At 38.8% G+C, this 27,090-nt stretch overlaps 1 protein-coding gene across 1 annotated transcript in view; it reads left to right on the top strand.

The window, feature by feature from the left end:
• The first annotated feature begins 242 nt into the window (after positions 1–242).
• Positions 243–27,090, top strand: part of ELOVL5 (ELOVL fatty acid elongase 5) — a 38,471-nt gene continuing 11,623 nt past the window's right edge. Inside the window, exons 1-4 of the mRNA XM_075202504.1 lie at positions 243–324; positions 2,306–2,372; positions 7,535–7,722; positions 25,252–25,329. Of these exons, the coding sequence (XP_075058605.1) occupies positions 2,315–2,372; positions 7,535–7,722; positions 25,252–25,329 (324 nt within the window). The 5' untranslated portion in view covers positions 243–324; positions 2,306–2,314. The remainder of the gene's footprint in view (positions 325–2,305; positions 2,373–7,534; positions 7,723–25,251; positions 25,330–27,090) is intronic.

The raw sequence follows: 27,090 nt of genomic DNA, 5'->3' as shown, positions 1-27,090 counted from the left end.
TCTTGTACTCCTCCCGCCCTCCTGGTATAGTCTCAGCGATCTACTCCCCCTGCCGTGTCTTGTTCCCTCTGGTCCCCCATCATCCCTGTATCCTTTCTCCCTCTCTCACATCCCCCCCTCCTCCTTCCCATCAGCCGAGCCTCCTCACGCGTCTCTTGTCTCCGGCTGTGTGTGGCTGGGAGCGGCCGGGCTCCGCCCCGGGGCGGGGCTACAGGAAACACTCTGCCAAAGCGGGCCCGAGAGGAGGAGAGGAAGGAGCCGCACACCAGAGCCTCCTCCAGCCCCGGACTCGTACAGGAAAGTCAGCTACCACCAGACCTAACGGTACCCGGGCTGTACATAGACATACTGCTAGGGCGCGGGAGGAGGATGGGCGACGCCTGGGGGTGATGCTGGGGACATGACATTGGTAGAGAGGAACACTGTGGTGTCACTCAGACCCTAGTGCTGTCTTGTGACAGGAGGGCGCAGTACAAAGTAAAGTCGCCTGAAGTCTGTAAATATACATCAATGATCTGTTCGTGTGGGGTAAAGACAGGATCGCACAGTGTTGCTGTGTTGGGTAACATTTCGGGTCGGACACCTGAGTATATACCGGGAGTGAAGTGTTTATGTCAGGGTGTGGGTGTATGGGGTGTATGGGGGGCTGATCAGTGTATGGGGGGCTGATCAGAGCCATCGAGGTCCTCACTCTACATGTGTCTATCCACACTCACGTGTTGTGGCTGAGTGATGTCAGGAGCATGGGCTCATCGCTATATATGGCCAGTAGCATTGTCATTTCCTCTGCCTTTTAGGGGTCCTCCCTTCCAACACTTCTGTCCCTTTCGACACTTAAGTGTTTTCTTTCCAGCCAATGATAATTAAGTGTTGCATATATTTGCCACATGTCATTTGTCGGTTATTTCAAGTTGCTCACCCATTGTGTATGATCAGTTTCTTCATATGTCAGTACCACTTGTTCCTCTTTCTTTTGCGCATCCTTATTTGTTCCGTAAATACACCATTAACAGGTGCCCTGCCTTACTTTTTGTTGCGTCTTCTTTCCAGTCTCATTCACAACCCCTTCCCTCAAACTTTTTTTTTTGCATACAGAACATAAGTGCCCCAGGCTTTCTTTGACTGTATATGTCCCCTCCTCTTTATTCCTTTCTCTCCTTGATATTCTTTCTTCTGGAATATTCTTTGTGCATCTTTCCTAACATCTGTCCCCCTTTTAAACCCAATTTAAAAAAATCCATTTTCACCCACATTTGCGTTGTTTGTGTCTCTATCTCTCCATACCTATCTATCAATGATGGGTATCCCAAAAGTGTCTTCCTGGCTATTGAATTAATCATACTTGTGTGAACAGTGAATGTATTAATGTCAATTTGATTTTGTACCAGAAGATTTTTGTAATGTGAATTTGTTTCTCAAAGTCTTGTATGTGTGCATGTATGAATGTATTATTTATTATCTGTCAGTGATCTCTAACTCTGCTGGCATCCTAGTGTTTGTTGCATTTGTTATCAACAGTACATTGTTTAAACATTGTTGCTACTTCTTTGTATGTAACAATATCATATTTTTAATTGGAAAGGTCACTGCATGTTATAAAGTAAATGCTGCATTGTGTTGAGATCCTTGGTATCAGTTCAATTTGTTTTGCACCCATCATGTAGCTATTGAAAGTGCATTAGTTTTGTGTCTTGGGCTAGATTGGCTTCTAGTGTTATTTTGTGCAGAAGGAAGAACACATTGTCCCTTCTCAGAGGCAGACACACTATTATATGTAATCAAAGTGTGGGCAGTATTGCAATTTGGCAGGTAGTGAGCTAGCACTTACTTGCTGTGGACGTAGGAAGAACTAGTAACGCAGATATTCACACTTAAATGCAAAGCTATGTAAATATAAATTATGTTTCTTGTCAGAAGAGAACTAAACAAAAACCTACCATCCATATAGTATAAATCTTTAAAACAGGAAGAATTACTAAATGCAGCAACATTTCAGTTCACCAAAAGTATCAGTGAGGTTGCAAATGTGAACATTAATCATCTAATAGGCTATGATCAGTTATTAAAACATAGAAAAGCACAGTCATTGATTGCAGAGACAAAGAATTCTTGGTTGTGAAATAATCAGAATTATATATAGAAACGGGTGCTACATTTTTTTTTGCAATCAAGTCAAGAAATAACATATCACTTTCACCAAAACACTTCAGAACTATTATCTCTTAGCATGGTGTCTGCTGGTTATTTTTTATAGCTAGTTTGTAAACCTATTTGCACCTATTTGTAATCTTTTTTGTATTTTTAGGTTGCAAAGATGGAGGAAATGGACAAAGCAGTAAATGGATATTTGGATAACTTGCTTGGACCTAGAGGTAAGATTTTTTGACATATAAATGCTAGATTTCTATATTTTTTCTTTGGCAATTTATCATTTCTTTCTTTGAAATTAAAGGTATCTTTCTCCTGTCTTGATTATGCCAGAAGTAGGCAAACATTACAGATTCAACAGGTGACTGAGTATCATTAGTGGTATGGTTTGCAGCATCAGGCATTGCTTATTGTTGCAGGAGACCAGAAGTATGAGACTAGTGACTGATTGGGAATCATAGAGCTATAGTTTAGAGGCATCATCATGCACTTAATATAAATATAATACAAATGAAACAGAAATGTGATTGTGTATATGAGATTTTGCAGCTAACATGCTTTTTTTTATAATGTATTTTTTTTTCCGCTGGAGTATGGGACATCCTAAGACTAGGAATATGAAATAGAAATGACTGTGGCAACCGCAAAATTCAGAAGACGGCGATAGGTCTCGGTAAAGGGGACAGGGGCAAACGCAGGATTTGTAGAGGGGGTTCTTCACACCACGCCACCAGTGGGCGTGACCAGCATGCATGGGGGCATGGCTATAATATTAGACAGTGCTTGGCTGCTCTCCAACTCTTCCTATCGCTATAATATACATGGAGGCTTGGAGGGGGGTTTCCAGGCACTAGGAAACCCCCCTCGGTTTCCTATGATGCCAGAATACTTTAGGTCTATACAAAAAATATACATCTTTATAAAGGCCCCTAATGACTTTGCTATAGGTTGACAATGGCCATATCAGCCTGAAGATTTTTTTTACCTGTAAGAGTGTAGTAAACATTCTTTTCACATTCCATAGGAGGAACTATTGCTAATGCACATGTATATATGTATATAATCCTGATGAATGTATTATAGCCTAAGGTTTCTTTGTTCTGGAACTTGAATTAAAAAAAAATCCTGGAGATGTCTTCAACTTTGATAAGACATTATTATTATTGTTGCTGATTTGTATGGCACATGAGTGGGAAAACAGGGCATACATAAGTTAAGAACATAAAAGGTAGACAAAATAAGTGCAGATGTGAAAACAGAGGGCTGGCCCTGCTCATAAGAGAGCTTACAATCTAGTGGGAAAACAGCACAGCTGAGACAAGAGAAACAAGTGTGGCTCAGAGAGAGACAATTGTGAGGGTGTACCAGTGTAAATAGTATAGGTGGGGGTAGCATAGGGAAACCAAGGGGAGTTTCCCCTTGGTTAAGATCAGAATGCATGCTTTGATGAATCAGGCCCTAAATGTCACAAAGAGATGGGTTTTCAAGGAGTTCCATAAGTGGGGAACAGCATGGGAGAAGTCTTGTAGGCGGGAGTGAGAGGTGGTTGCCAGAGACCAGACAAGGGACAGGTCAGAGGTAGATCTAAAAGGGCGGGTGGGAGAGTATTTTGATATAAGATTTGAAATGTATGCAGGGGTGTTGTTGAGGGCTTTGTACGTAAGGGTGAGTAATTTGAATTTGATTCTGGAGGACACAGGGAGCCAGTGTAGGGAATTGGAAAGTGGTGCAGCAGAGGTGAAGCGGTGAGAGAGGAAGATCAGTCTTGCAGCAGCATTTATAAACGATTGAAGTGTGGATATATGGGTGTCAGGAATGCTAGATAGCAGGAGGTTGCAATAGTCAAGACGGGAGATGATGAGAGAATGGATAAGAGTTTTGGTAGCATGTTGCGTAAGAAAAGGGCGTATTCTTGCAATGTTTTTAAGGTGGAGTCTACAGAACTGGGAGAGAGTTTGGATGTGAGGAATAAAGCCCAGGGTGGAGTCAAGTGTGACACCAAGGCAGCGGGCTTGGGAGGCTGCGGAATTGTGGTGTTATTGACAGTGAGGGAGATTTGAGGGCAGGTGGTGACTGGCAGAAGGGAACATAATAAGCTCTATTTTGGACATGTTGAGCTTTAGGTACCGTTGGGACATCCATGTGGAGATAGCAGAAAGACAGTTGGTTACACAAGATAGTACAGAAGGAGTGAGGTCCGGGGAAGAGATATAAATTTGGGTGTCATCAGCGTAGAGGTGGTATTGGAGGCCGAATGAGCGAATAAGTTCCCCAAGAGAAGAGGTGTAGAATGAAAAAGTAAAAAGCCAAGAACAGAGCCATGTGGGACCCCTAAGCTAGTGACTGGTACATGTGGCATTTAAGGCGTGGATTTTGAGAAGGGAGCTGGTGGACATGGTATGCACCCAACATGACTGGGCCAAACCTCATTTAGCAAAACCATGTCCTCCTTCTAGATTTCTCGATTAAGGATATCTAAAAGTTGGAAGGTATTATTATTATTATTATTATTATTATCCTTTATATGGCGCCGTACAAAATACATACATACAGTAGATCATACAAGGTACAACCGTACAGAACAAAACGAGTAAAACCAGGACTCCAATAGCTCCAAGCACTGCAAGTACAAGTTATGTCTTCAGAGGCCATATATTTTTGTTAATAAATTAATGTTATCTGTAAATAACTTATGCTACCATGCTTAATTGAACACACACACACGTTATATTGTTGTAAGTAGAGTATTTCCTCCTCCATTCCCCTTAAGATTGAACCAAATCAAACCAGCAACCATACCTCTTACAACTATGGTGTATTTTGAACATTACAATGTAAACTCTTGTAACACAATGCGAATGTATGTAAATATTAGTTATTCAAATATGCATTGTAGATAAATATACTACACACATTCGTATGTTTGTTGTACTTTTTAACTACCAGAAACCCACATAAAAATCTACATACATAAATTGCTAAAAACTGAACTAACATCCGTTTAAAGATACAACAATGTATTTCTTACAGCTGGCTGATTCATTAATTAGATAATGATTTAATTTATAAATGTGTTATTAATCATAGGGGGGTATTCAATTGACAGCGGGATCGCCACAAAGCCCGCGCTCGAAAAACATTACCGTTAATACGTTAATATCTTGCTGGAGCAGCGAGCTAAAATCCAGCGAGTAAATTACCGTATTAACGGTAATATTTTTCAAGCGCGGGATTTTCGGCGATCCCGCTGTCAATTGAATACCCCCCATAGAGTTATATATGAGAGGATTCTGTATTTTTGGCAGTCATTCCCACTTTATGCAGTATCCAGTTTATTTAGGAGCAGCTCTTTAACACGAGCAGTTTTTTTAAAATTTCCAAAAGGTTTTTTTTTTTAAAAGACAAATAAATGTATATTAATATCAATATTGAATGGTGTCAAAAATCGTAACCTCTCACTTGGGATTCCAGACTGACTCTGTTACTGGGAAAGTGTAATAGAAATTATTTGACAGTGTTCCCACTTGATTCTTATTTATAATGCTATATTCACTTACCACCAGGTGTATTCTCTGCACAAAAGTACATTAAACTTTATTCATTGCCTCTTTATATATGCCATTTTAATTTGGCATCAAGAAGTAGCATTGGAACATAATTTTTATCATTTGTTTTTACTGTTTTCTAACAACTAACCATTAATCCTATAAAATAAGAGATGAGATGGTTTTGTGGCTTGTGTATTTATGGGAAAATGGCAGTTTTTAGGCACTTTCATTGAAAATTTCACTACACCAGAAACATTTTAACCCCTTCACACCAAATGGTGTTTAAAAACATATCTGGCAGTTCTGTACCACATACTGACATTGTGAATGAGATTGGGAAACTGTGCTCCTCTGCACACTTTATAAGTAAGCATAGCATTATTTTAGGAGGAAACAATTATTAGGTTGGGCTGTAATGTGATGTTTAACCTTTCCACTATGTAAATGTGTAAGTGTATCCACAAAGCTAGGCACAGATTGATATTGCAGGAGTAGTTCCTATAAGCAGGCATACACCTTGAAATGCACTTGGTGTACAAATAGGTGCCATTGTGCAAATTAAACACCACAGGTTCTTGTTGTAAATTAGCCTTATTGATTACAAGTATATATATTTGGTATTATAAAGTAGACCAATGCCTTTTAGAGCAATTTTCTTGGATTGCTGTGATTATGTAAAAGTAGCAAAGGGGAACATTATGGAACAGTATTTTTTTGTATGATTGTCTGTTTTCCCCTAGCTAATAGACATAAAATAAAACACTTCCTTTTTCTATATGTTGCCTGAAGAAACATGAGTAGATTAAGGCATTAAAAAGCAATTCCAAGTAAAAGTGATGCAGTGCAGAACTCTGAAACTTGGTAGGTTCATAGAGCTGTAAGCTACCTTCGGTCCTGAAGTGGTAAAACCGTGTAACTTATCTACTCATATGGGAAGTGGTTTAGACTCTAAAGTCTAAGGGGGGAATTCAGTTCCCTGTGTTGTTCTAAAGTATAACTCGGGCCACGCTCAATTGCCGTTTCTACAGTAATTTTAACGCAGATGTTTGCTCGTAGTAACGATAATAGTGCGATTAAAGGACAACGTGGGAATTGAATTTCCCCCCATATCTTCAGTGTTCATAGCGTGGATGTTTCCACAAATAAAGCCTAAATAAATGGAAATCAATATGCTACCTAAAGGATTCATATGACTCTGGAAGGATTTGCTGTGTTGCTTCTGACCCGAAGTCATTTTCTGTCACTCTTACTAGTTATTCATCCACATGGCTATATTTATCCACAGGGCTATATTCATCCACAGGGCTATATTCATCCACAGGGTGATAAACATCCACATGGTGATAAACATCCACAGGGCTATATACATCCACAGGGCTATATACATCCACAGGGCTATATACATCCACAGGGCTATATACATCCACAGGGCTATATACATCCACATGGTGATATACATCCACAGGGCGATATACATCCATAGGACGATGTACATCCACAGGACGATATACATCCACAGGGCGATATATACATCCACAGGACGAGTGCAGTGCATTCACACTGATTAGCAAGTTATTCCACATCTGGGTGATATTGTTTTCTCAACAGCTTAACTACCTTGCTGCTAATGTGTAGACTTACCTGATACCTGTGTAGACTTACCTAATACTTTCCCATAAATGTATGTATTGTGTTGTCCCAGTTTTGTCACCTTATAAAAATATGTTTAACAACTCTGGTCTCAGTAGAGATAGGAACACACCAGAAATGAAAAAAGAATGCTTTAAAGACTTGTATTATTCTACTTTTTCTAATTTGGTCTTTTCATTTTGTTTCAGACCCACGAGTGAAAGGATGGCTCCTCCTGGAGAATTACATCCCCACAGTTATTTGCACTGTCCTGTATTTATTTCTTGTATGGATAGGACCAAAGTACATGCAAAACAGGCCACCAGTTTCATGCAGAGGGATTCTAGTGGTTTATAACATTGGGCTTACACTTCTCTCACTGTACATGTTTTACGAGGTAAGATGTCAAGCTGTCAATACACAGAGGTATTATATTGTATATTTCAGAACACCACAAGGGTATTAAAGAACAATTCCAGTCTTCAGTTGTGTAGCTTAAGTCCCCCCCCCCTACTTCCAGTTAGTAAATTCATAGGTTCCTGTGCCCGGAACTCCTGCTGATCTTCCTTCTCTAGAAGTCACTGCTTGGTTCTACTAGGTGGGGGTGGGGGGCTTGGGTAAAAGGACTGGAGTGGTACTTTAATGTGTGAGTTAAGCAGTTTTTTTCAGGATGATATGCTTACTGATTTGACTTCAATAGTTTTAGAAAAGACAGACTGTGAATCTAAGAACCACTGCAGTATAAGATCAGTAAGACATAATTTCTACTGCTGGGAGACAGAGCGTTATGATGTTCCTGCCCATGGCAGTGTCCCTATAATCTGTTGGTGCTGCAGCTGTTTTCTATGTTCAAAATACATCTTATTAATTGATGTAAGTGGGAAAAGTGTCAAATTTCCCACACCTGCTCTAATAATTGAACAACTCATTCTCAAGCTATGAGGGTACAGTTGTTTAGTTAATAGTTTAGATTTGTGGAAAAATGCAAAATTTGGTACAGAAAAAGCATTATTTTGTTAAAGTTGACACTGGGGGCTAGATTTACTAAGCTGCGGGTTTGAAAAAGTGGGGATGTTGCCTATAGCAACCAATCAGATTCTAGCTGTCATTTTGTAGAAGGTATTAAATAAATGAAAGCTAGAATCTGATTGGTTGCTATAGGCAACATCCCCACTTTTTCAAACCCGCAGCTTAGTAAATCTAGCCCTGGGTGTTGTTTAATAACAATATTAAATAAACCCATATCATTCATTCAAGATTCATGATTTGCTTTCATTGCCTGATTTACACTAGATCATTCAAAGCCTATGCCATGTATTGCTGCTTCTTACACGTGGGCACCTGTTGCTTACATAATGTAAAGACATGTCATTTTTTGAGCCCAACCAAAATTTCTGAGAATGCAGCTCATCCCTAGTAACCAGCGGTATCACTGATATTTTGGTCGGCAGCATTCTTGCAATGTTGGTTTATCTCACAAAATGTTTATCTTTACACTATTTAATCAACCGGTGCCTTAAAAACACCTTTTTCATCCTATCCTTGATCGCAAGAGAGCAGTTATACATGTCAGGTTTGTTATACCTTGTTTGCATCTGGCTGAGCTAGCTTTTGACATCACCATATATGTAATTGTTTCCCTTCTAGGTGTCCGTATCAATGTAAAGCTTTTTAGTATTTTACGTTTTTCTAAAGTGACCTTTTGTTGGCATTAATGAGTTCATTTCTTTCTAAGTGCCAATGGAATGCACTCCAGAACAGTAAATAGATTTGGAATTTTTGTCTTGGAAACACATTGCTCTTTGTTTCTGAGATCCAAAGGTTCACATAATTTAATCTACTTAGCAATCCAGTGCGTGTTTTTGCAGTCTAGGTTGAAAAAATAGTGCATTATTTAATGGCTGTCTGTAAAGGATTGCTGCAGAAACTGCCCAAATCGGTTTGATTACGGAGTGTATTAGACAAGTGGAATGTTTGTATGTCAGGCTATTTGTCATTAAACATCGTAGGTGTCCTTCTTTTATAAGGCTGTGGATGGGATATGGTTAAGTATTCTGGTGTGACTTAAATACTAAATATGAGTGAAATTCTCTATTTTTACTGTGTGATCTTTGTATATCCTAGCGCCTGTTTTATATACAGAAGTGCCATGTACTGCAATTATTGTTCTTTCCCCCAGGGACACATGTTATTTTTACACAGAAATACTTAAGACATCTTGCCTGTTTTTTGTCTTAAAGCCTTCGGAATATATATCTACATGTTCAGTTAATCTAGGTGTGTCAGGAATCCTAATTCTGTGAGAGGAAAATGCTAAATGGCAGATCTTGGTTGGCATTATTTTATGAATAGTGTCAAATGGTTCCTGTGTTGTTAACTGCAGTACAATCATTAGTAATATTATTTGCGCTCTACAATGGATCTTTTTGAAATAACACAACAGGTGACAAGACTTGTAAGAGTGGATAACTGAAGGAAGGTGAACTTGAGCAGGATGCAGACATGGCTGGCCAGGTATTCAATGTGCAAGGAAGCCGAATTATTGCTTGCAAGTTTAAAAGATGAGTTCCTGTGACAAAGAGCGTTCCAGCAGAAATATGAGGTCCATCAAGGCACAGACAAATGTGGTTTGGAAAATATTGTTAGGTCATTTTAGATTTGGTGATTTCACCTTGGGGCTTGGTGCCCAAGAAGGTGGCTGTGAAGTTTAGGCTCATCCAGTGCATGTCCTTCCTAGAAGGGCCGTCTGTTAAGCAGTGTTCAGTCCAGTATCACTTTGATAGGGTTGGCAGGGTGGTTAAGAGGTATGGCAAGTTGGCCCTAATAGCAAAGTTAGACATAGAGTCAGCATTTCACCTCTTTCCACGGTTCCCGGATGGCTTTAAACTATTTTTTGTAGACAAATACTTGCCAATGGGCTGTGCCATATCGTGTGCCTATTTAAAGGCATCCAATCAGTTCAGAATTCACTGGTGTGAGTTCCTACCAGCAAGTGAATGCAGGAAGAGGGAAACCGTGATCTAACTGTAACAGTGGAACTAAGGTGCTGCATTTACAGACAAGCTGTTATTCTATGCTGTTCTGAACTGATTGGATGCCTATGATATGATACTACAGATAAGCTGACATTACCTATATATCTGGTACGCTTAAACACACACTAGGTGAAGGTGGTGTTTTAAGTCAATATAATATCTCACCTTTCCTATATCACTGGAGCTTTTCAGTTAGGGATTATTTTGGGCGTCACTAATTTACTAGATCTAATTTACTACAACAGAAGGCGCCGTTTTCTATATATTTTTTCTAGATTATACCTGGATCAGCCATCTGGTTTCTGAAGACTGGCTGCCTCCTGTACATGAGGAGGTGTTGAATACACAGAGTATAGACTTAATATAGACTGTGTTATTCCAAATACTGGACTGAGCGCCATTATTGATACCTTGTAATTGCATAAAAGAAGAAATAAGCCTGCGTTTGGTCAATCCCATAATATACATGGTACCAGCTGATTGGCAATATAAGTGCCGTAAATGTATACAAAACAAAAAGACACTTGTTGTTTTGCTACATACACACTCATAAGCAGTGTTAAGGACAAGTGCCGACAACAACTGTCTTTTTGTATTATATACATATAGGACATTTATATTGCCAAGCAGCTGGTACCATGTATAATATCAGGCTCTAGATATAACAGTCAGATCACAGTGGACAGTAAGTCAAAAGGTTGTATACGCCAAGGGACTGGTCTTCTGAGGGCATGGTTGTTGTGCCTACCTGGTATTAAGAACACGCCCAGTGTTGTTGAATGTGGTAAATTTATATCGGCCTTGCACACCGCTTTCCTGCTATGGTTTCATTGGTAAATAAAGCTGTGAACACTTTTTACCCAGTATCCATCTCTGATTCATTTTTAGTTAGCCCCTTTACAGTAAGGCGCCAGCTGGTTGGTCTATGCAGCTATGTCTGCCCCCACCTTCTGTTCTGCTAGTTCATTTTTTAAATTTGTAATAGAACCCTTTAATAGATCTTTTACTTACATTATGCAGATCAGTTTATTTCAATTCATAAAAAGGAAAAAGGTAGGCTTACTTTTCCCCCCAATGCGTTTATTTGCAGTGATATGCACAAAAATGGAACACAGTGCAAGTAAACACTCCAGTGGGTATGGTGACACTAGAATCAATGATTTCTTGTGTCGCACCCATTTGCATGTGTTTTATTCGTATAAAATAAAAGGAAGGAAAAATGCCAGCGTGTATGAAGCATTTCGGTGTACAAGACATATCTCATGACTGAGCACAGACCATTTGCTTAATTGTCATTATCTAAGGTGACATGTAACGTAATATAACCTTTAAACCTGTAGTGGTTTGTAGCTCGGTGATGTCACTGTTTTCTAGTGAATTGGTAGGCTTACATTCTCATGAATATTAACTTAGCCTACAGAATGGCTGTCTGCACTGTGCATTGGTGAGCAGTTAATTTAAAGAGAACCTGCTTCATGGCTGGGGAGTGCTATGTTATTTAATATAGTGCTGTATTTATTGATGAAATAACAGTGTCCTCATACCCATGTGTCACGAGAGAGTATCCATACTGCCCCACTCTGTTTCCAATATGTGCTGTGCTCTCTTCCATGATTTGTGAAGTCCGGTAGAAGCCAGACTAAGAGACATTTGGTTTTTTTTGGTTTTTTTTAATGCACTGAGCATGAATAAATTGAACCGCAATCCCCAACCTAGTGACAGGTTCTCTTTAAGATGCATATTATAATTGTACTGGATTTTCATTGGAAGGTTTGCATTTTATTTAATTTCAATAAAAACATTGTCCTTGGCAAAGCATTTCCTTAACCTCTAGAACTATATTGAGTGAAAGATCTGAGCTATATTAGTAATCTCAATAAGGATTATTTCATGGAATATAACAGTAGCTCTCTTTTATTACTATAACACTAGTTCTATGGATATGGGCTAAAGTGCACTTGGCTGAGCTTATAATACCATGGTGTGATTACAGACTAAAGTACACTTGATCAGCATGAGTAAATATTAACATGATCAGTCTGAAAAATATTGCCTTGTCAACCAAGCATTCAAGTATCCTAGAATAGCACAGGATAGCAGAGGGATGTGATAAAAGGATTGTTTACATATTTCCTAACTGCCACACTGAATAAAGATGGTCACGAACTTTTAGTTATTTATTTAAGAAAGCTCATTTATTCAGCAATCATTCATAGCAAAAGGTTTTTTAAAAAAAATCTTTTAATAGGTCTGTACAGTTGAAATGTTGACCTTAGTTGCCAGGGATAGAGATATTACCAAAAATGTTGTCCACCTGTTTTGCAGCGTCATATTCTGATTGAGGGTCAAAGCAGTATTTCTGATAATAGTGGCCCCCTTTGCAAACATTCCTGTAATTATTGGATAACAGCCCCAGCATTAATAATGGTAATCCAGCTAGGACAGTCAATCAGTGTATGATGCCGCACAGAGAGCTAATGTTCACACTGCAGATTGCAGTATCTTTTTAGATCAAGGACGACATTCCCACTGCAGGGAGCTATTTAGGATACATTATATCAACTCTAACTACCCAGTTCTTACATTGAGGTAAGTGATTATTAGAGAATAGTGTTAAACATTAAATAGGTACTTAATATTTACAGTTAGTAAAAGTTGGACTTCCTGTCTTACCTCTTTGTTGGAATAGATATAGCAGAAAGGAAAAGTGGAGCTGTTGTCCATATCAACCAATCAGATTCTAACTATCATTTAACAAGGACATTCTATAAAGTGATAGCTACAATCTGATTGGTTGCTTTGGGCAACACCTTCACTTTCCTTAGAAAGTTTGATAAACCTACCCCTATGTCCAGAGCTAATTTGCACCAGATTGACCATAACTATGCTTCTAGTTTCATTCTGTGTCTATTTCACTAAATTTATGTGAGTAAATGTTATATTGTTTTATTCAAGAAAAGATCAGGGGGTAAATGTATCAAGCTGCGTTTTTTTTGGGTGATTTAAAATCGCCGCAAATCGCGAGAGATAACCGGTGATTTGAAGTGCAATATCGTCATATGTATTAATCAGCGATTTTGACTTTCCTAAATCCAATCTCTGGCTATTTGTGTCGATTTTTAAAACACATATTTCTTCCATGTTATAATCAAACTTGCGGGATTCGCCCGAGTTTGAATTCAAAATCGTCAGATACAACACGCTGCTTTGTATAGGCGACATTAGCAAATATATCACTGTTACACTGCAGGGCAATGTTAATATAACAGGAGGCACAATTGGAGTTTCAATAAACCATTTTTTTTGTTGTAGAGGGGTAAAAATTATTAGGATTTTTCTTACAGGGGACAATTTATTTTAAGAATAAACTAATGGCCCAAATGTAATTATAGATTAAATGTAAGTGGTTTTGTTGGGTTTTTTTGGGGGTTTTTTTTAACACATTTTTTTTTCAGCAGCAGTGGGACAATATGTATATTTTTATGATGTGGCAACACTTAAAATTTCCTGATGGGGACACCATTAAAAGTACAGACTTGTGACACTACAAGTGCTCCTGTGCATGCTGACACTTGTAGTGCCACCATTATGTACTTATAATGGTGTCCCCATCAGGAAATTTTAAGTGTTGCCATATCATAAAAATATAAATATTGCCCCACTGGTGATTACATAGTAGGCCACTGTAATTTAAAACAAAAATTTACATTTAATCTAGAATTACATTTGGGCCACTAATTTTTTTCTTAACATAAATTGTCCCCCGTAAAAAAAAATACTTATTATTTTTGTCCCTCTACAACAAAAAAGATGGTTTATTTAAACTTCCATTGTGCCTCCTGTTATATTAACATTGCCCTGCAGTGTAACAGTGACGCATTTTCCAATCTCACCTATAGAAAGCAGCGTGTTGTATCTGGTGGTTTTGAATTCAAACTCGGTTGAGTTTGCAAAATCGCAGCTTCATACATTTGGCGATTTGTATAGCTAGAGTGGGGAAAAATTGAGACCGCGATTTTGCAAGAAAAACTTCTTTGGAGATTTTACATCAAATTGCCTGATAATAAATCAGCAATTTTAAACTCACCTGAGAAAATCGCTGAAAATTCAAAATTGCAGCTTTTATTTGGGGGCATTGTGGATTAAATGTATTTTTTTTTTATTTTATGGACATTCGAAAGGGAAACATGGGCATAATTACACCAAAAAAATTACACTTTTGCTAAATTCATCCCTTAATTACTTTTACACAGTTAGCACAGCCCCTGAAAATCACCCCGATTTTTTTTATTGCCTAACTCTCCCAAGTATTGAAATACCAGTTGGTATATACACTTTTTGCAAAGTTTGAGATAGATACATAACACCAGGAGCAATTGTGTGTTATGGCTTTTTTTTCTAACTAACATAAACTAACAATGAATCTAATATATAAAAACTAAATTCTCCCTAATGAGGATACAAGGTCTTACTTGATGGAACCTGCTTGAACCTATGGGAATTGCTCAACTTTAGCTAAAATTATTTTGGAACTGATCTAAATGTCAAGAAAATCCAGCTAATTTTAAAATGTTGCACCGATTCAGCAGACCAGTTCTAGAAACGGGCTCCTCTAGTAGGGAAGGGGGGATGCTAGAAAAAATGTTTCTGTAAATAAGCTTATAGTGTGATTTGTTATCACAACAAACACATGTCTGGGAACCGTGTGAGGCACCACCTGCTGAAACTAGCCACAAATGTGAAGAACTAGCCATTCAACCCAAGTCATTAACCACCAGATTTGTGGCCAGTGTGGCCACACATTTTATTATTGAAGACCTGACATTATCAACGACTGAAAGTCCTGATGAGCATGAAGGTTTATGTGTACACACTTACATGACTTACCTTCAGATCTGTGCTCTTCATCTGCCATAACTCTGCTGTAAAGATGGTAACTCTGCACACTCCATAGAGATCTGCCTACACTGCTGGATGGGTGTGCATGCACACTTCCATATTTGACATCATTCCATGCTTGATTGTGATTTTTGGGAAGTTTATAAAATCAAATCAAATGATATAATGTGCTTTTTTACGATTAATGATCATGGGAGCGTACACACTATTGCAATATCTTACCAAACAGTCATTTATTGTGTGATCGGCACGATATTTGGTTGAAAACTCTGTAGTGTGTACCCAGCTTTAGGTTAAATTAGGCAGACAATGTGGCCGTTGAGTGACCACAACCATAACAAAACATTTGGATTTTGAGTAAAAATTACCGTTTTGTTCACATTGGTGTCTAGCGTTAGACATTTGACATGTTAAGATGCCTGCATCTGCACTGTATCTTAGCAGGTGTTGTTAGTTCTATATAATGCTATAAATGTTTGGTAGGTCATTTGCTTTGGACTCAACCCTGATCTGGCCAGTCCCTACACTAATTAAAAAGTTATCATTATTCATAAAACTATGCTTTTTGCAGAAACTGAAACTTGAACACATTTTTGTTACAATAACATTATCTAATGGACACAACGTGAAGCACCCCCTTTATTTATAACATGTGGGTGTAGAGCTATAGGGTATAACCACATAAACACAAGCACTTGTCCATATCTTTCCCATGCATATATGCTGGATATTGATGTGTCTATATTTGTAATTACACTATACAGTCATCTTTAAAAAAAAGAATCAAATGCAATGATAATATTGGATCCTTATAATGTGTTTTATTTGTTATTACCAGTTTAGTATAGTAGACACTTCTTACACCAGATTGCAAGTGTTGTGAAATTACTATGATTTTGCACTGTACAAATGGACTGTAATTATAGCATGTAGGACACTAATTAAACTTGCAGTATGGTTCTCCTTATGTTCAGTTAAATAAAGCATTGCAGAATGTCAGATGTGTACAAAAGAATAAAGCTCTGTGCCTTATAAACACAAATTCAGTGTATTTTGTGCTGCTTTTAGCATTTATATCTGCAGATACCAAAGTGAAGGAAGAGAAGGAGGGTGGGCTAGCGAGTGGGGAGGGGAAGTAGGTAGCGTCCACAGATGAGAATTGTAGGGGGGACAAAGTGGGTAGGAAGGGGGGGGGGGGGGGGGCAAGAAGGGACTGCTGGGAGCAGATGTCAAGACATATTGATTCAATTTTGGAGGTGAAGTGGGTAGCAAAGTTAATAGCGGAGCGCTAGGAGGTGGAGCGGAGGAACTTGAAGGTGGCTAAAGTGCGACGGGTTGGAGGATTAGGAGGAAATGAGAGCCTTAAAGAAGGATTGATTTTTTTTGCAGAACACTTGTGTATTTTACTACATTATTTTCCACTTGGCCGCCAGGGACTGGGCTTAGCTTTGTACACAGGGCCACATCCCCTTTATATAATCCAATTAAGACAAAACCAATTTTTAGGCTGGGCTCTGTATAGTACAATGATTTCCTCTGTACTCTTTCACCCTAATAAGGTTGCCAGAGTGTACTAATCATTACCTGGGTGATTGATGATAAATGAGATTTTCGAAATGCTCCAGTTACCTCTAGACAGTTATTTGCATATTGAAGTTGTCATTTTACTTAGCAGATTCACTATCTCAGATTAATATAGCTAAACTATGACTATACCATGCCTGGGATATTTCACTCTTAGCTAATACTCTGCTAATGCCCTTTTAACATCAGATAACAAATGTAACGCTGGTTACTGGGACTGGAAAATTAGGGTGAAAAGCACAAACAGAATATTCACTGTCAGACTAGTTAACAAGAAAAGTGTTTTTGGCTTTTTAATACTAGTTTATGTAGCACACATAATAGTAATTTAAAGGTGCTGAACTTGTTGTACAGCAATAGATTTGCATTTTGTCATTACTGCGTTAGGGTTTGATTTCAGGATTTTTAGGCGTTCCACTGTGCAGCTCTGAACAGCAGAACTGATAGTGGATCTAAGCGCCTACAAAACTTTCGGTGTAGGTTTCTTATATCATGTTTCTCCTGAACAAAGCATGGACAAAGTCTAAGAAAATGTTTTTCTGAATGAAAGCTCATACCAAAGTTTTATGCTAGAGTTACATCATTTGGTTGTTGCCAAAGGCCTTTGTCAATTATTACTGCCGGCAGCACCTGCAGCAAATACAAGATCTGCATTTTAGGGTTGTCATAAAATGTATTATGTTCCCTGCACGTATTTGCTGTAGGCTTCCTCTATGACTTTTTTGGAGCATGCTGTGCTCCCTGGGCCAAATACATTTTTTTATTTAGGTAACAAAGGAAAACTGCTGCTGGATCTAAAAAGGCTAATGTTGAAAACTCAACTTGTTAGCAAAAGTCCACAATGCAAATTGATATATATATATATATATATATGTGTGTGACCATCAAGGGAATAGGTACCATCTCCTGGGGGAAGATGACAATGAACAGCAGCAGTAAACCACAAGTCCAGAGGTTTCAGGTTAAAAGCAACAGCTAGTTTATTCACCAGCTTGCAAACAAAACATAAACAAAATCCTAGCCGTCTGGCTACTAGCTAATACATTTTAACAAGACCCTCTCTCAGGTGTTGGGCCTTGTGTCCAAACACACAGTCAACATATTGTTGCTCACCACAGCAGAGTGTCTCAGGAGGCAACTCACCTCCTCCCCAGGTCTGAGACACTGATTGCACATGCTAGATGCATTTTAACAGGCACCTCCCAGGTGCATCTCCTGATCAGTCTGTTTAGAGACTGACAGACCCGAAGACCCGGATTGGGCGTTTTGTATGGAGCCCATCCTTCTCTTTCTCCATACATAACACCAGGGACCCTTACCATGTTTTGTTACCACATGGAAACACTCTGTAGGAAGCTTTACCCACACATCTACACATTCTCCCTGGTGTTTTAACGTACACAATGCTGGAAGCCTGGGACACATACTTCTACCATTTAGCCTCCTTCCAGTGACTCTGTCACAACATATATACAGATAGAGATATATATATATATATTCAAATTTATCCTTACATTGACATCACTTGCAACCTGTGACATGTTTACATTTGCTGTGCATTAGGATGCTCTTATCAGTAATTTAATGCTGTTAAATGTATGCTCTGGCTAAAAGAGGCTGGCTGCATTGTCCTTCAATGGGCTTAGCGACACAGCACAATCTCTTTTCTGCATGAATACAACTGTATGTCTTGAGTACTGAAAGGCACCTGGAAATTTTACATATGTGTATAGATGTCATTAGTAGGCTTTTATTTAGATTTCTTAGTGTAAAGTTTATTTAAAATGTGTCTGCTTACAGTATGTAGCCCCCGTGAAGTTGAGTGCCTACAAGTCCTTTGGAGGGGGAGGGGGGTAAATCTCAGTTAGGTTAATGTCCTCTCTTCTCAAATGTTCTCTCTTCCGGTTTGCAGATATTGGCACACTCACCATAAATGTCTGGCGATCACACACACACACACACACACACACACACACACACACTTATTAAATGACCATGTAAAAAGGTCAAAAAAGGTCCATAACCTGAAAAAAAAGGGTAAAAGAGTTTGCCTTTGTAAAGTTTAAATTGAGGTTAATGTAACCATAAGATGTAAATATCATGCAGTAATAGTGATACAATTTAGTTCTGTCTTTGCCTTTACTCCACAGTAATCACTCTCTCAGCAACTTCTCCTCTCTCTGGCAGTCTCGGTGGACTACCATCGGCTCTGCATGGTGAGGTGAGGGTCCCTGCGCTTACCTCCGTCCATGCCCTTCTGCTTCCTCTGCTTTGCAATGAATCTCCCTGCTTCTGGTGGGCTCTGATGTAATTTCCTCCTTTGCTGCTCAGGCATACTGGGATGCGCGTTGGACTTCATCCTAACAGTGGCCACTCCACCCCTATATTTTAACTATCTGGAACTTGGCCTCTCCTATACCAGTGAGCACATGGTCCAGGAGTTACAAGTACATTAATAGAGGCAATATTATTTAGGGTAATTGGGAGTGGAAGTAAACAAGCTGTAAATAGTAGTTAGTAGCTCTTTTACATAAGGGACTTATATTTTTAGGTGTTATGGACCTTTAAGATTCTCAATGTAACCCACCTAAGGTGGACTTGTTATTAGATCAAGCTTTTAACTGTTTAATTTCCAATTTGCTTAATTTAAAGCTCACATTGGTAAATGTACTGGGCTTCATTTACAAAGAACAATGGAAAATACCTTTGTACACTGATGCACTTAGCTGGTCCGCCCAGCATACATGAAGGTGCAGACGTACTAGAATCTGTAGAGGCACACTGTGCAAATACTGTTTATTACATTGCTTGGAGCACACTTAGAAATATACTTCTCTGCTAAAGTGTAATATGTATGCATAAAAAGGATCCCAATAAAAGTATATAGCAAGACCTGGAGACCACCGGATATGAGGTGGTGAAAATGTCAATGCACACCTCTGCCCAAGGAGGAACTCTTCTAAAATCACACCCTCTCCATCCATTCTACTCATTTCAATAATCTTGTGCTTTGCACCGATGCACCTTTTCCCTATTTAGCAAGGAACAGCGTCACTCTTCTCTTCGACCTGTTTAAACTTCTGCTTTTCTATAAATGCCGCCAATTGGGATGTCTTTAATTCAATTAAAGATTTTGTTTTTTTTAATCTTAGTGGGACATCTGGGTGGCAAAATATATGAAAAGTGTTATTTATTAAGTTCCTTGGCCCCCCACAGCCCAGGGGCTCCAGAAATGTGACCTTTTTCCCCACTGAGGTAGTAGCTCTGTACTGACCAGCCTGTAATAGGTCATCACTATAGTAGGAGACCACACACTCATAGTCTCCCTGTTATAGTGCAAACCAACCTTTGCTACCTAGCACTAGGACTGGTTAAGGATTTGGGAAGAGGGAGCACCTCCCCACTTGTTAAATAGGATGGTACAGGTCACAATGAAGAGGAGTTGCCCAAAGTGGATAACCTCTTTTGGACCTATCCACTGCTAATACACTTTTCATCCACTACCACCTAAACATAGAATGAATGGCTTCTTTTGGGCTCATTCCCACCATTGCATTCTAGAATTTTAACACGGCACTACTTAGTACATAACCATTAATGCAGGCATAAAGCATGTTTTACTTGTTGTTTCTTTTAGATTTTAATAGGCATTAGCAGAGACAAATTTGCATAGGGTGAACAATGCCAAGGCTAACATGCAAATGCTTTTGATCTCAACAGCCCATTTCATAGATGTAGAGAGAGGCTTGTATTTAATTTATTTATTTTTAAATCACACGCTTGATCGCTTTTAAGCAAACTTGAAGCTATATTTACTAAAGTACTTAGAGCCCCAGTGCTCCATTTTGGCACAGAGCGACTCCATATATTTAGTTATTAGTTAATACTATTTAGTTATTGCTTCTAAATCATCTTTGCTCAAAAAACGCAGCAAAACAGATCTCTGCTATCTCAGAGGTGACAGAGGATTTTGGCAATTAGTGATATCATTACAGCGTGTGCACACCCCCACTCTATCCGACTCTTTCAGCCACGCCACTAATGCACAGCTGTACTAAGTGCCTGTCCAGAGGTGACTAGGAAGGAAAGAGCTTTGCCCTTCATATTTGCATTGTTATATAGACCCCATAATACCCAGAATAATTTCTAAACATAATTCTATTCCTATCCATTCCCAACCCTTCCTAGCTTTAATTATATCATATTTGTATAACTATATTATTAAATTACTGTTAATAAATAAAATAAATATTTGCAGTGTATTATAAAAACATTTGTAAACAAAAAAACCTCTATATTTGAAGTGGGTTTCTGTCGTACAAGACTACTTGAAACATGACTTCTGGCCCTTACTATTACTGATGGCTGCTCACTGGTCATTACTATTACTGGTGGTTGCTCACTGGTCATTACTGTTACTGATGGCTGCTCACTGGTCATTACTATTACTGATGACTGCTCACTGGTTATTAATGTTACCGATGGCTGCTCACTGGTCATTACTATTACTGATGACTGCTCACTGGCCCTTACTATTACTGATGGCTGCTCACTGGTTATTAATGTTACCGATGGCTGCTCACTGGTCATTACTGTTACTGATGACTGCTCACTGGTCATTACTGTTACTGATGGCTGCTCACTGGCCATTAATGTTACTGATGGCTGCTCACTGGTCATTACTGTTACTGATGGCTGCTCACTGGTCATTACTGTTACTGATGGCTGCTCACTGGTCATTACTGTTACTGATGACTGCTCACTGGCCATTAATGTTACTGATGGCTGCTCACTGGCCCTTACTATTACTGATGGCTGCTCACTAGTTATTAATGTTACCGATGGCTGCTCACTGGTCATTACTGTTACTGATGGCTGCTCACTGGTCATTACTGTTACTGATGGCTGCTCACTGGCCATTAATGTTACTGATGGCTGCTCACTGGTCATTAATGTTACTGATGGCTGCTCACTGGTCATTACTGTTACTGATGGCTGCTCACTGGTCATTACTGTTACTGATGGCTGCTCACTGGCCATTACTGTTACTGATGGCTGCTCACTGGTCATTAATGTTACTGATGGCTGCTCACTGGTCATTAATGTTACTGATGGCTGCTCACTGGCCATTAATGTTACTGATGGCTGCTCACTGGTCATTACTGTTACTGATGGCTGCTCATTGGTCATTACTGTTACTGATGGCTGCTCACTGGTCATTAATGTCACTGATGGCTGCTCACTGGTCATTACTGTTACTGATGGCTGCTCACTGGTTATTAATGTTACTGATGGCTGCTCACTGGTCATTACTGTTACTGATGGCTGCTCACTGGCCATTACTGTTACTGATGGCTGCTCACTGGCCATTAATGTTACTGATGGCTGCTCACTGGTCATTACTGTTACTGATGGCTGCTCACTGGTCATTACTGTTACTGATGGCTGCTCACTGGTCATTAATGTTACTGATGGCTGCTCACTGGTCATTACTGTTACTGATGGCTGCTCACTGGTCATTACTGTTACTGATGGCTGCTCACTGGTCATTACTGTTACTGATGGCTGCTCACTGGTCATTAATGTTACTGATGGCTGCTCACTGGTCATTACTGTTACTGATGGCTGCTCACTGGTCATTAATGTTACTGATGGCTGCTCACTGGTCATTAATGATACTGATGGCTGCTCACTGGTCATGAATATTACTGGTGGTTGGACAGTGGGATTACTATCAATAGTGACTGGCTACTCAATAGTATTACATTATTAGTAATGGTGATACTATTGGGCATTACTACTGTAGGTGGCATATCACTGTTACTGCTGGCATAATTTACAATGCCAAGTGAGCTCGTGAAATTCCTCTATGCTACTGAATAACAAGAACACATTTTATATTTATTAATATTGCTAAATAAAACTAAAACTAAAAACTAAATAAAACTACTATGGAAGGAGGTGGAGTCAACAGGTGAGCCCTCCCCCGCCCCCCAAATCTAACAGGTTGGCCACAACTAGTTTAGAGAGACTGCCTTGTCTCTATAAATAGGAAGACATTACAGTGTACTATTAGGATAAAGTGCAGACATGACTAGAATCACTCCAGCAAGAGGAGGTGGCGGCAGGAAGAGAGGGATTACAGTTATAAGGAAATAGACCTTTTCTAACTGATGTACCCAGATTCTTTTTAGAATGCATCATCACTGCATTGCTGGCAATCTTCCACATAGACGGACAGACATAGAAAGAAAACTTTCACTTTCAACTTTTGTTATTTATTGTTATTGCTAACAGTTGCATTAATTCACTGATTTTCATGTAACGGCACTTAATAGCAATTGATTACTACAACATTTGATATCATGCTGAATTAGGTGGTGGGTGGGGGAGTTAAGAGATAGACCATAGCTCAGAAGCATCCATAACAGCTGCACCCAGATTCTTGCTGAAATACATTATTACTGCGTTGCTGGCAATCTATCCCCTTGAGAAAGTAACATAATAAAGTATTATTTATTTATTGTTATTGATTTGAAGATGCAGTAGTTGATTCACTCATTGTCATTTCATGATAATAACAATTGGCATATTGATTACTACGACTTCTCCAGGCATTTTAAAATTAGCCCCACTTGGAGGCTGTAAAACTTTGTAAAACTTTGCAAATTAAATCTAAGCAATATAACTTGCTCTGTCTATATCCCTTGCAGTTTAAATACGTTTCTCATGCACAGAATGCTATATAGTTTTTATAGAAGTTATATGTTTAAGCATGCTTCGTTCTAGATCATATTTCTGTTTGCTTAAACATGTCATTTTAGTTTTACAACCTAAAGCTCTCATTAAAGTTGGATGTAAGTTTTCATGTGTAATGACTTGTAGCCCGAGACAAGTTTTTTCAACATATCATACTTGAGGCAATGTAATAAATAATAATACCAAAATATTTTGTATTTTAAATTCTGTATGCTGGAAGTCTAGGAAATCCTGTTTTACTAGCGGTGCTTAGGTTTTCTGCATTTTATTGAAACTACTGGAATAATCAATTGTTTCCTTTATCAAGAAGAATGCTCTCATTTGTATTGTCATGTTGTTCACTGTTAATTTTTGACACAAGTAAAGCCATACTTGCCAACTTTGGAGATCTCCACTTCAGGAGATCTCCAAAGCTGCTGCGTCATGGGGGCGTGGCCATGTGAATTGAGTCACCCTGGTCCTGCCCCTTCTGTCAAAATATACCAATTTTGGCCTACTACCGTAGAGGACGTGGCCAGGATGACACAATTAGCCCCGCCCCCATCCACTTCACTAACAAAGTGGGAAGGTTGCCCTGCTCTCCCGGCAGCCCAGGAGATCTCTCAAAGGTTCAGGAGTCTCCCGGACATTTCGGGAGAGTAGCCAACCAGGAGTAAAGCTGGGGGTATAGACTACAGAAAATAACTGCAGATGTGATTTCTGTAGCTATTTTACCATCGACTGAAAGTCCTGATAAACATGCAATGTACACACCTAGAGGATTTACCTTCAGATCTGTGCTCTTCATCTGTTATAACCATCTGCTGAAAAGATCGTGTCTGCACACACTATGGAGATCTGCACTACTGATCATGAGTCCATACACATTGCAGAATGGCAATAACATCGTTCCATCGTTGATAGTGATTTTTAGTCAGTTTATAAAATCAAATCAAACGATACGATGTGCTTTGATACGCTAAAATATAATTGCGGGATGTGATATTGGACCTAACAGTCGTTTATTGTGTGGTGGAAAAACCTGTAGTGTGTACCCAGCTTAACTCTGGAAGATTGTACACATTCACTCATTTATAGCTTAGGTTACCAGCTATCATATTACAAGGGACTTGTGGAATATATTACACAGTTGGAAATAGTGAAAAGCCCAACCTTCTTACACGTTTTATGTAACCTTGGTATAGCCTTAATGAAATGAATCATGAATGTGAGGAGATAAAATGACTGTTTTTATTAAAGGTGTCACCTTTTGTTTGTGAAGTTTTTATTACATTGGTGGAAGTGCACCTAGAAATGTGTTTTCCCACAGAAGTGCAACTAAACGGTGTAAAATTCATCCTATTTAAAGTATTTCTAGCAGCTCAGAGGTACCAGAAATGTGTTGTTTTGAAGGGTAAAATGCTTTGTTCCTTCACACAAACTAGGGAACCCACTGTAAAAGCACACTATCCTCTTATGTATCTCTTATTGCTCTGTGGTTATGCACTTTTGCCATATTTATATAACCCTTACAGTAAGCAAGGGAGGAAATTAGGTACTGATTAATTAGAATATTAATTAAAAATACACTTCTAAATTGGATTACATTCTCATTGAGTGATCATTGTATTCCGCTATCACAATAACCAGTGTATATTGATTTTTTATAGCTTGTAACAGGAGTATGGGAAGGAGGTTACAACTTTTTCTGCCAGGATACTCACAGTGGAGGTGATGCAGACATGAAGGTAAGATAACAGGTTTATTGTTATTAATTTACTAATAGAACATAAAATATTGCCATCACAGTGACTTCCCTATTCTTACATTGAAAATAATGATTTATTAGCACTTGTTATCCTATGAAGTGTAATTCTACAATGGAAGGTGCAGTGGTGTTGGGTTAATCTAATATGACACACCTTCTGCTTAATACTATAAAAAGAAAATAAAGTGCAGTCACCCACAGCAAGATATTTTACACTGCCTAGTATGATTTTTATGTTGTTTGATGTAGTGTGTAAGTTTAATATGTTAGAAGATGTGTGCAACAGCTAATGTTCACAAATTGATAGGATTAATGGCAGAAGCTCAAAATTAACTTGGCCAGTTATCACAGAAAAGCATTATTCTACCTTTGGACACCAAAATATCTCTGTTTTACATTATTTGCACAAAACACAATGGGCTTTGTCTTTAACAAAAGTGGCATTTTAAAAAAAAATGACTTGAAGGCGCCAGGAAATCGGCATAGTAAATATACCCCCTAGGCACCATTCTACGTTATGGAGAAATTTGCCAATAGTGAAGTATTTTAGTCCTCTGTGACCCTTGGGGGTAAATGTATCAAGCTGCGAGTTTCCGACAGGTTTGAAAAGTTGTGATGTTGCCTGTAGCGACCAATCAGATTCTAGTCATCATTTAGTTAGTACAGTCTACAAAATGATAACTAGAATCTGATTGGTCGTTATAGGCAACATCTCCATTTTTCAAACCTGTCGTAAACTCGCAGCTTAATACATTAACCTCTGTCTTTTTTTGTCCATTTCTATATTTTTTCTATTGACACAATTAAAAAATGATATATTTATTGCAGTATAGCAGCCAAGGGATAGCTGATGCAATGGCATTCAATCAGTCATCTGTCAGCATGAAGCCTCCTTCAGGATGGAAACCCTGCGAAAAGCAGGTTACTTTGTTGTTTGTTGTTCAGATTAGAGTGCAGCAGAACAAGGAAACAACGAAAATAGGAGGTGAAAATGACAGATCTGTTAAGTGCTATAACTTTCCATCCTGCCCATTGACTTCCGCTTTCCACACAGGTTATTTCTAGACCTGTGAATTGTGTGATTGCAAAACAGCTATATCCTTAGCAACTGTTGCATGCCTATTGAATCATTTTGTTATATGTTTACAGTGGAACTATAGTCAGAAGAATAAAGGACTTGTTTTAAAACTGCATAATATGATATAACATTCTGCCTCACCTGACTGAGAGCGATAATGATGAGCTGTCTCAAATTGGGAAGTGTTGTTCCTTTTGTAATGTAGTTCCACTTCAAATGTGAAATACAATCTCCCTACAAGTATACTTTTTTATTTTGTGATTAATTCCCCCCATAAGTAAAAAAAAATAGTTTTGAGTGTAATTAGGTAACACAGCGGCTGCAGTACTCCAGTGCCTCTAACTGAACCAAGCAGCAGATTCTCTGTAGTGTAACTTATTGAACCTAATTCCACCAAAAATGACATACCCAAGTAATATTATGTAGGTACCTCCTTCAGGACCCCTGCAAATGACCCAATAGTCACCCAGGTATTACCCATTATATGTATTAGTCATGCCTCAAAACCAAGATAATTGTCTGTACTGTACTAAATAAAATACAGAATGACAGTTGCTATGGGCTAAAGCATTTTTTTCTGTACAGTTTTTCAGAATTGTCTTATGATGTTTGATACATCCATTGTACAATTGTAAACTGGTCACTGGGGGGGGGGGGGATGTC

The sequence above is a fragment of the Mixophyes fleayi genome, chromosome 3 (assembly GCF_038048845.1).
Source record: "Mixophyes fleayi isolate aMixFle1 chromosome 3, aMixFle1.hap1, whole genome shotgun sequence".
NCBI lineage: Eukaryota > Metazoa > Chordata > Amphibia > Anura > Limnodynastidae > Mixophyes > Mixophyes fleayi.
Note: the sequence above shows the minus strand (reverse complement) of the source record. Positions and strands in the feature narration are given on the sequence as shown.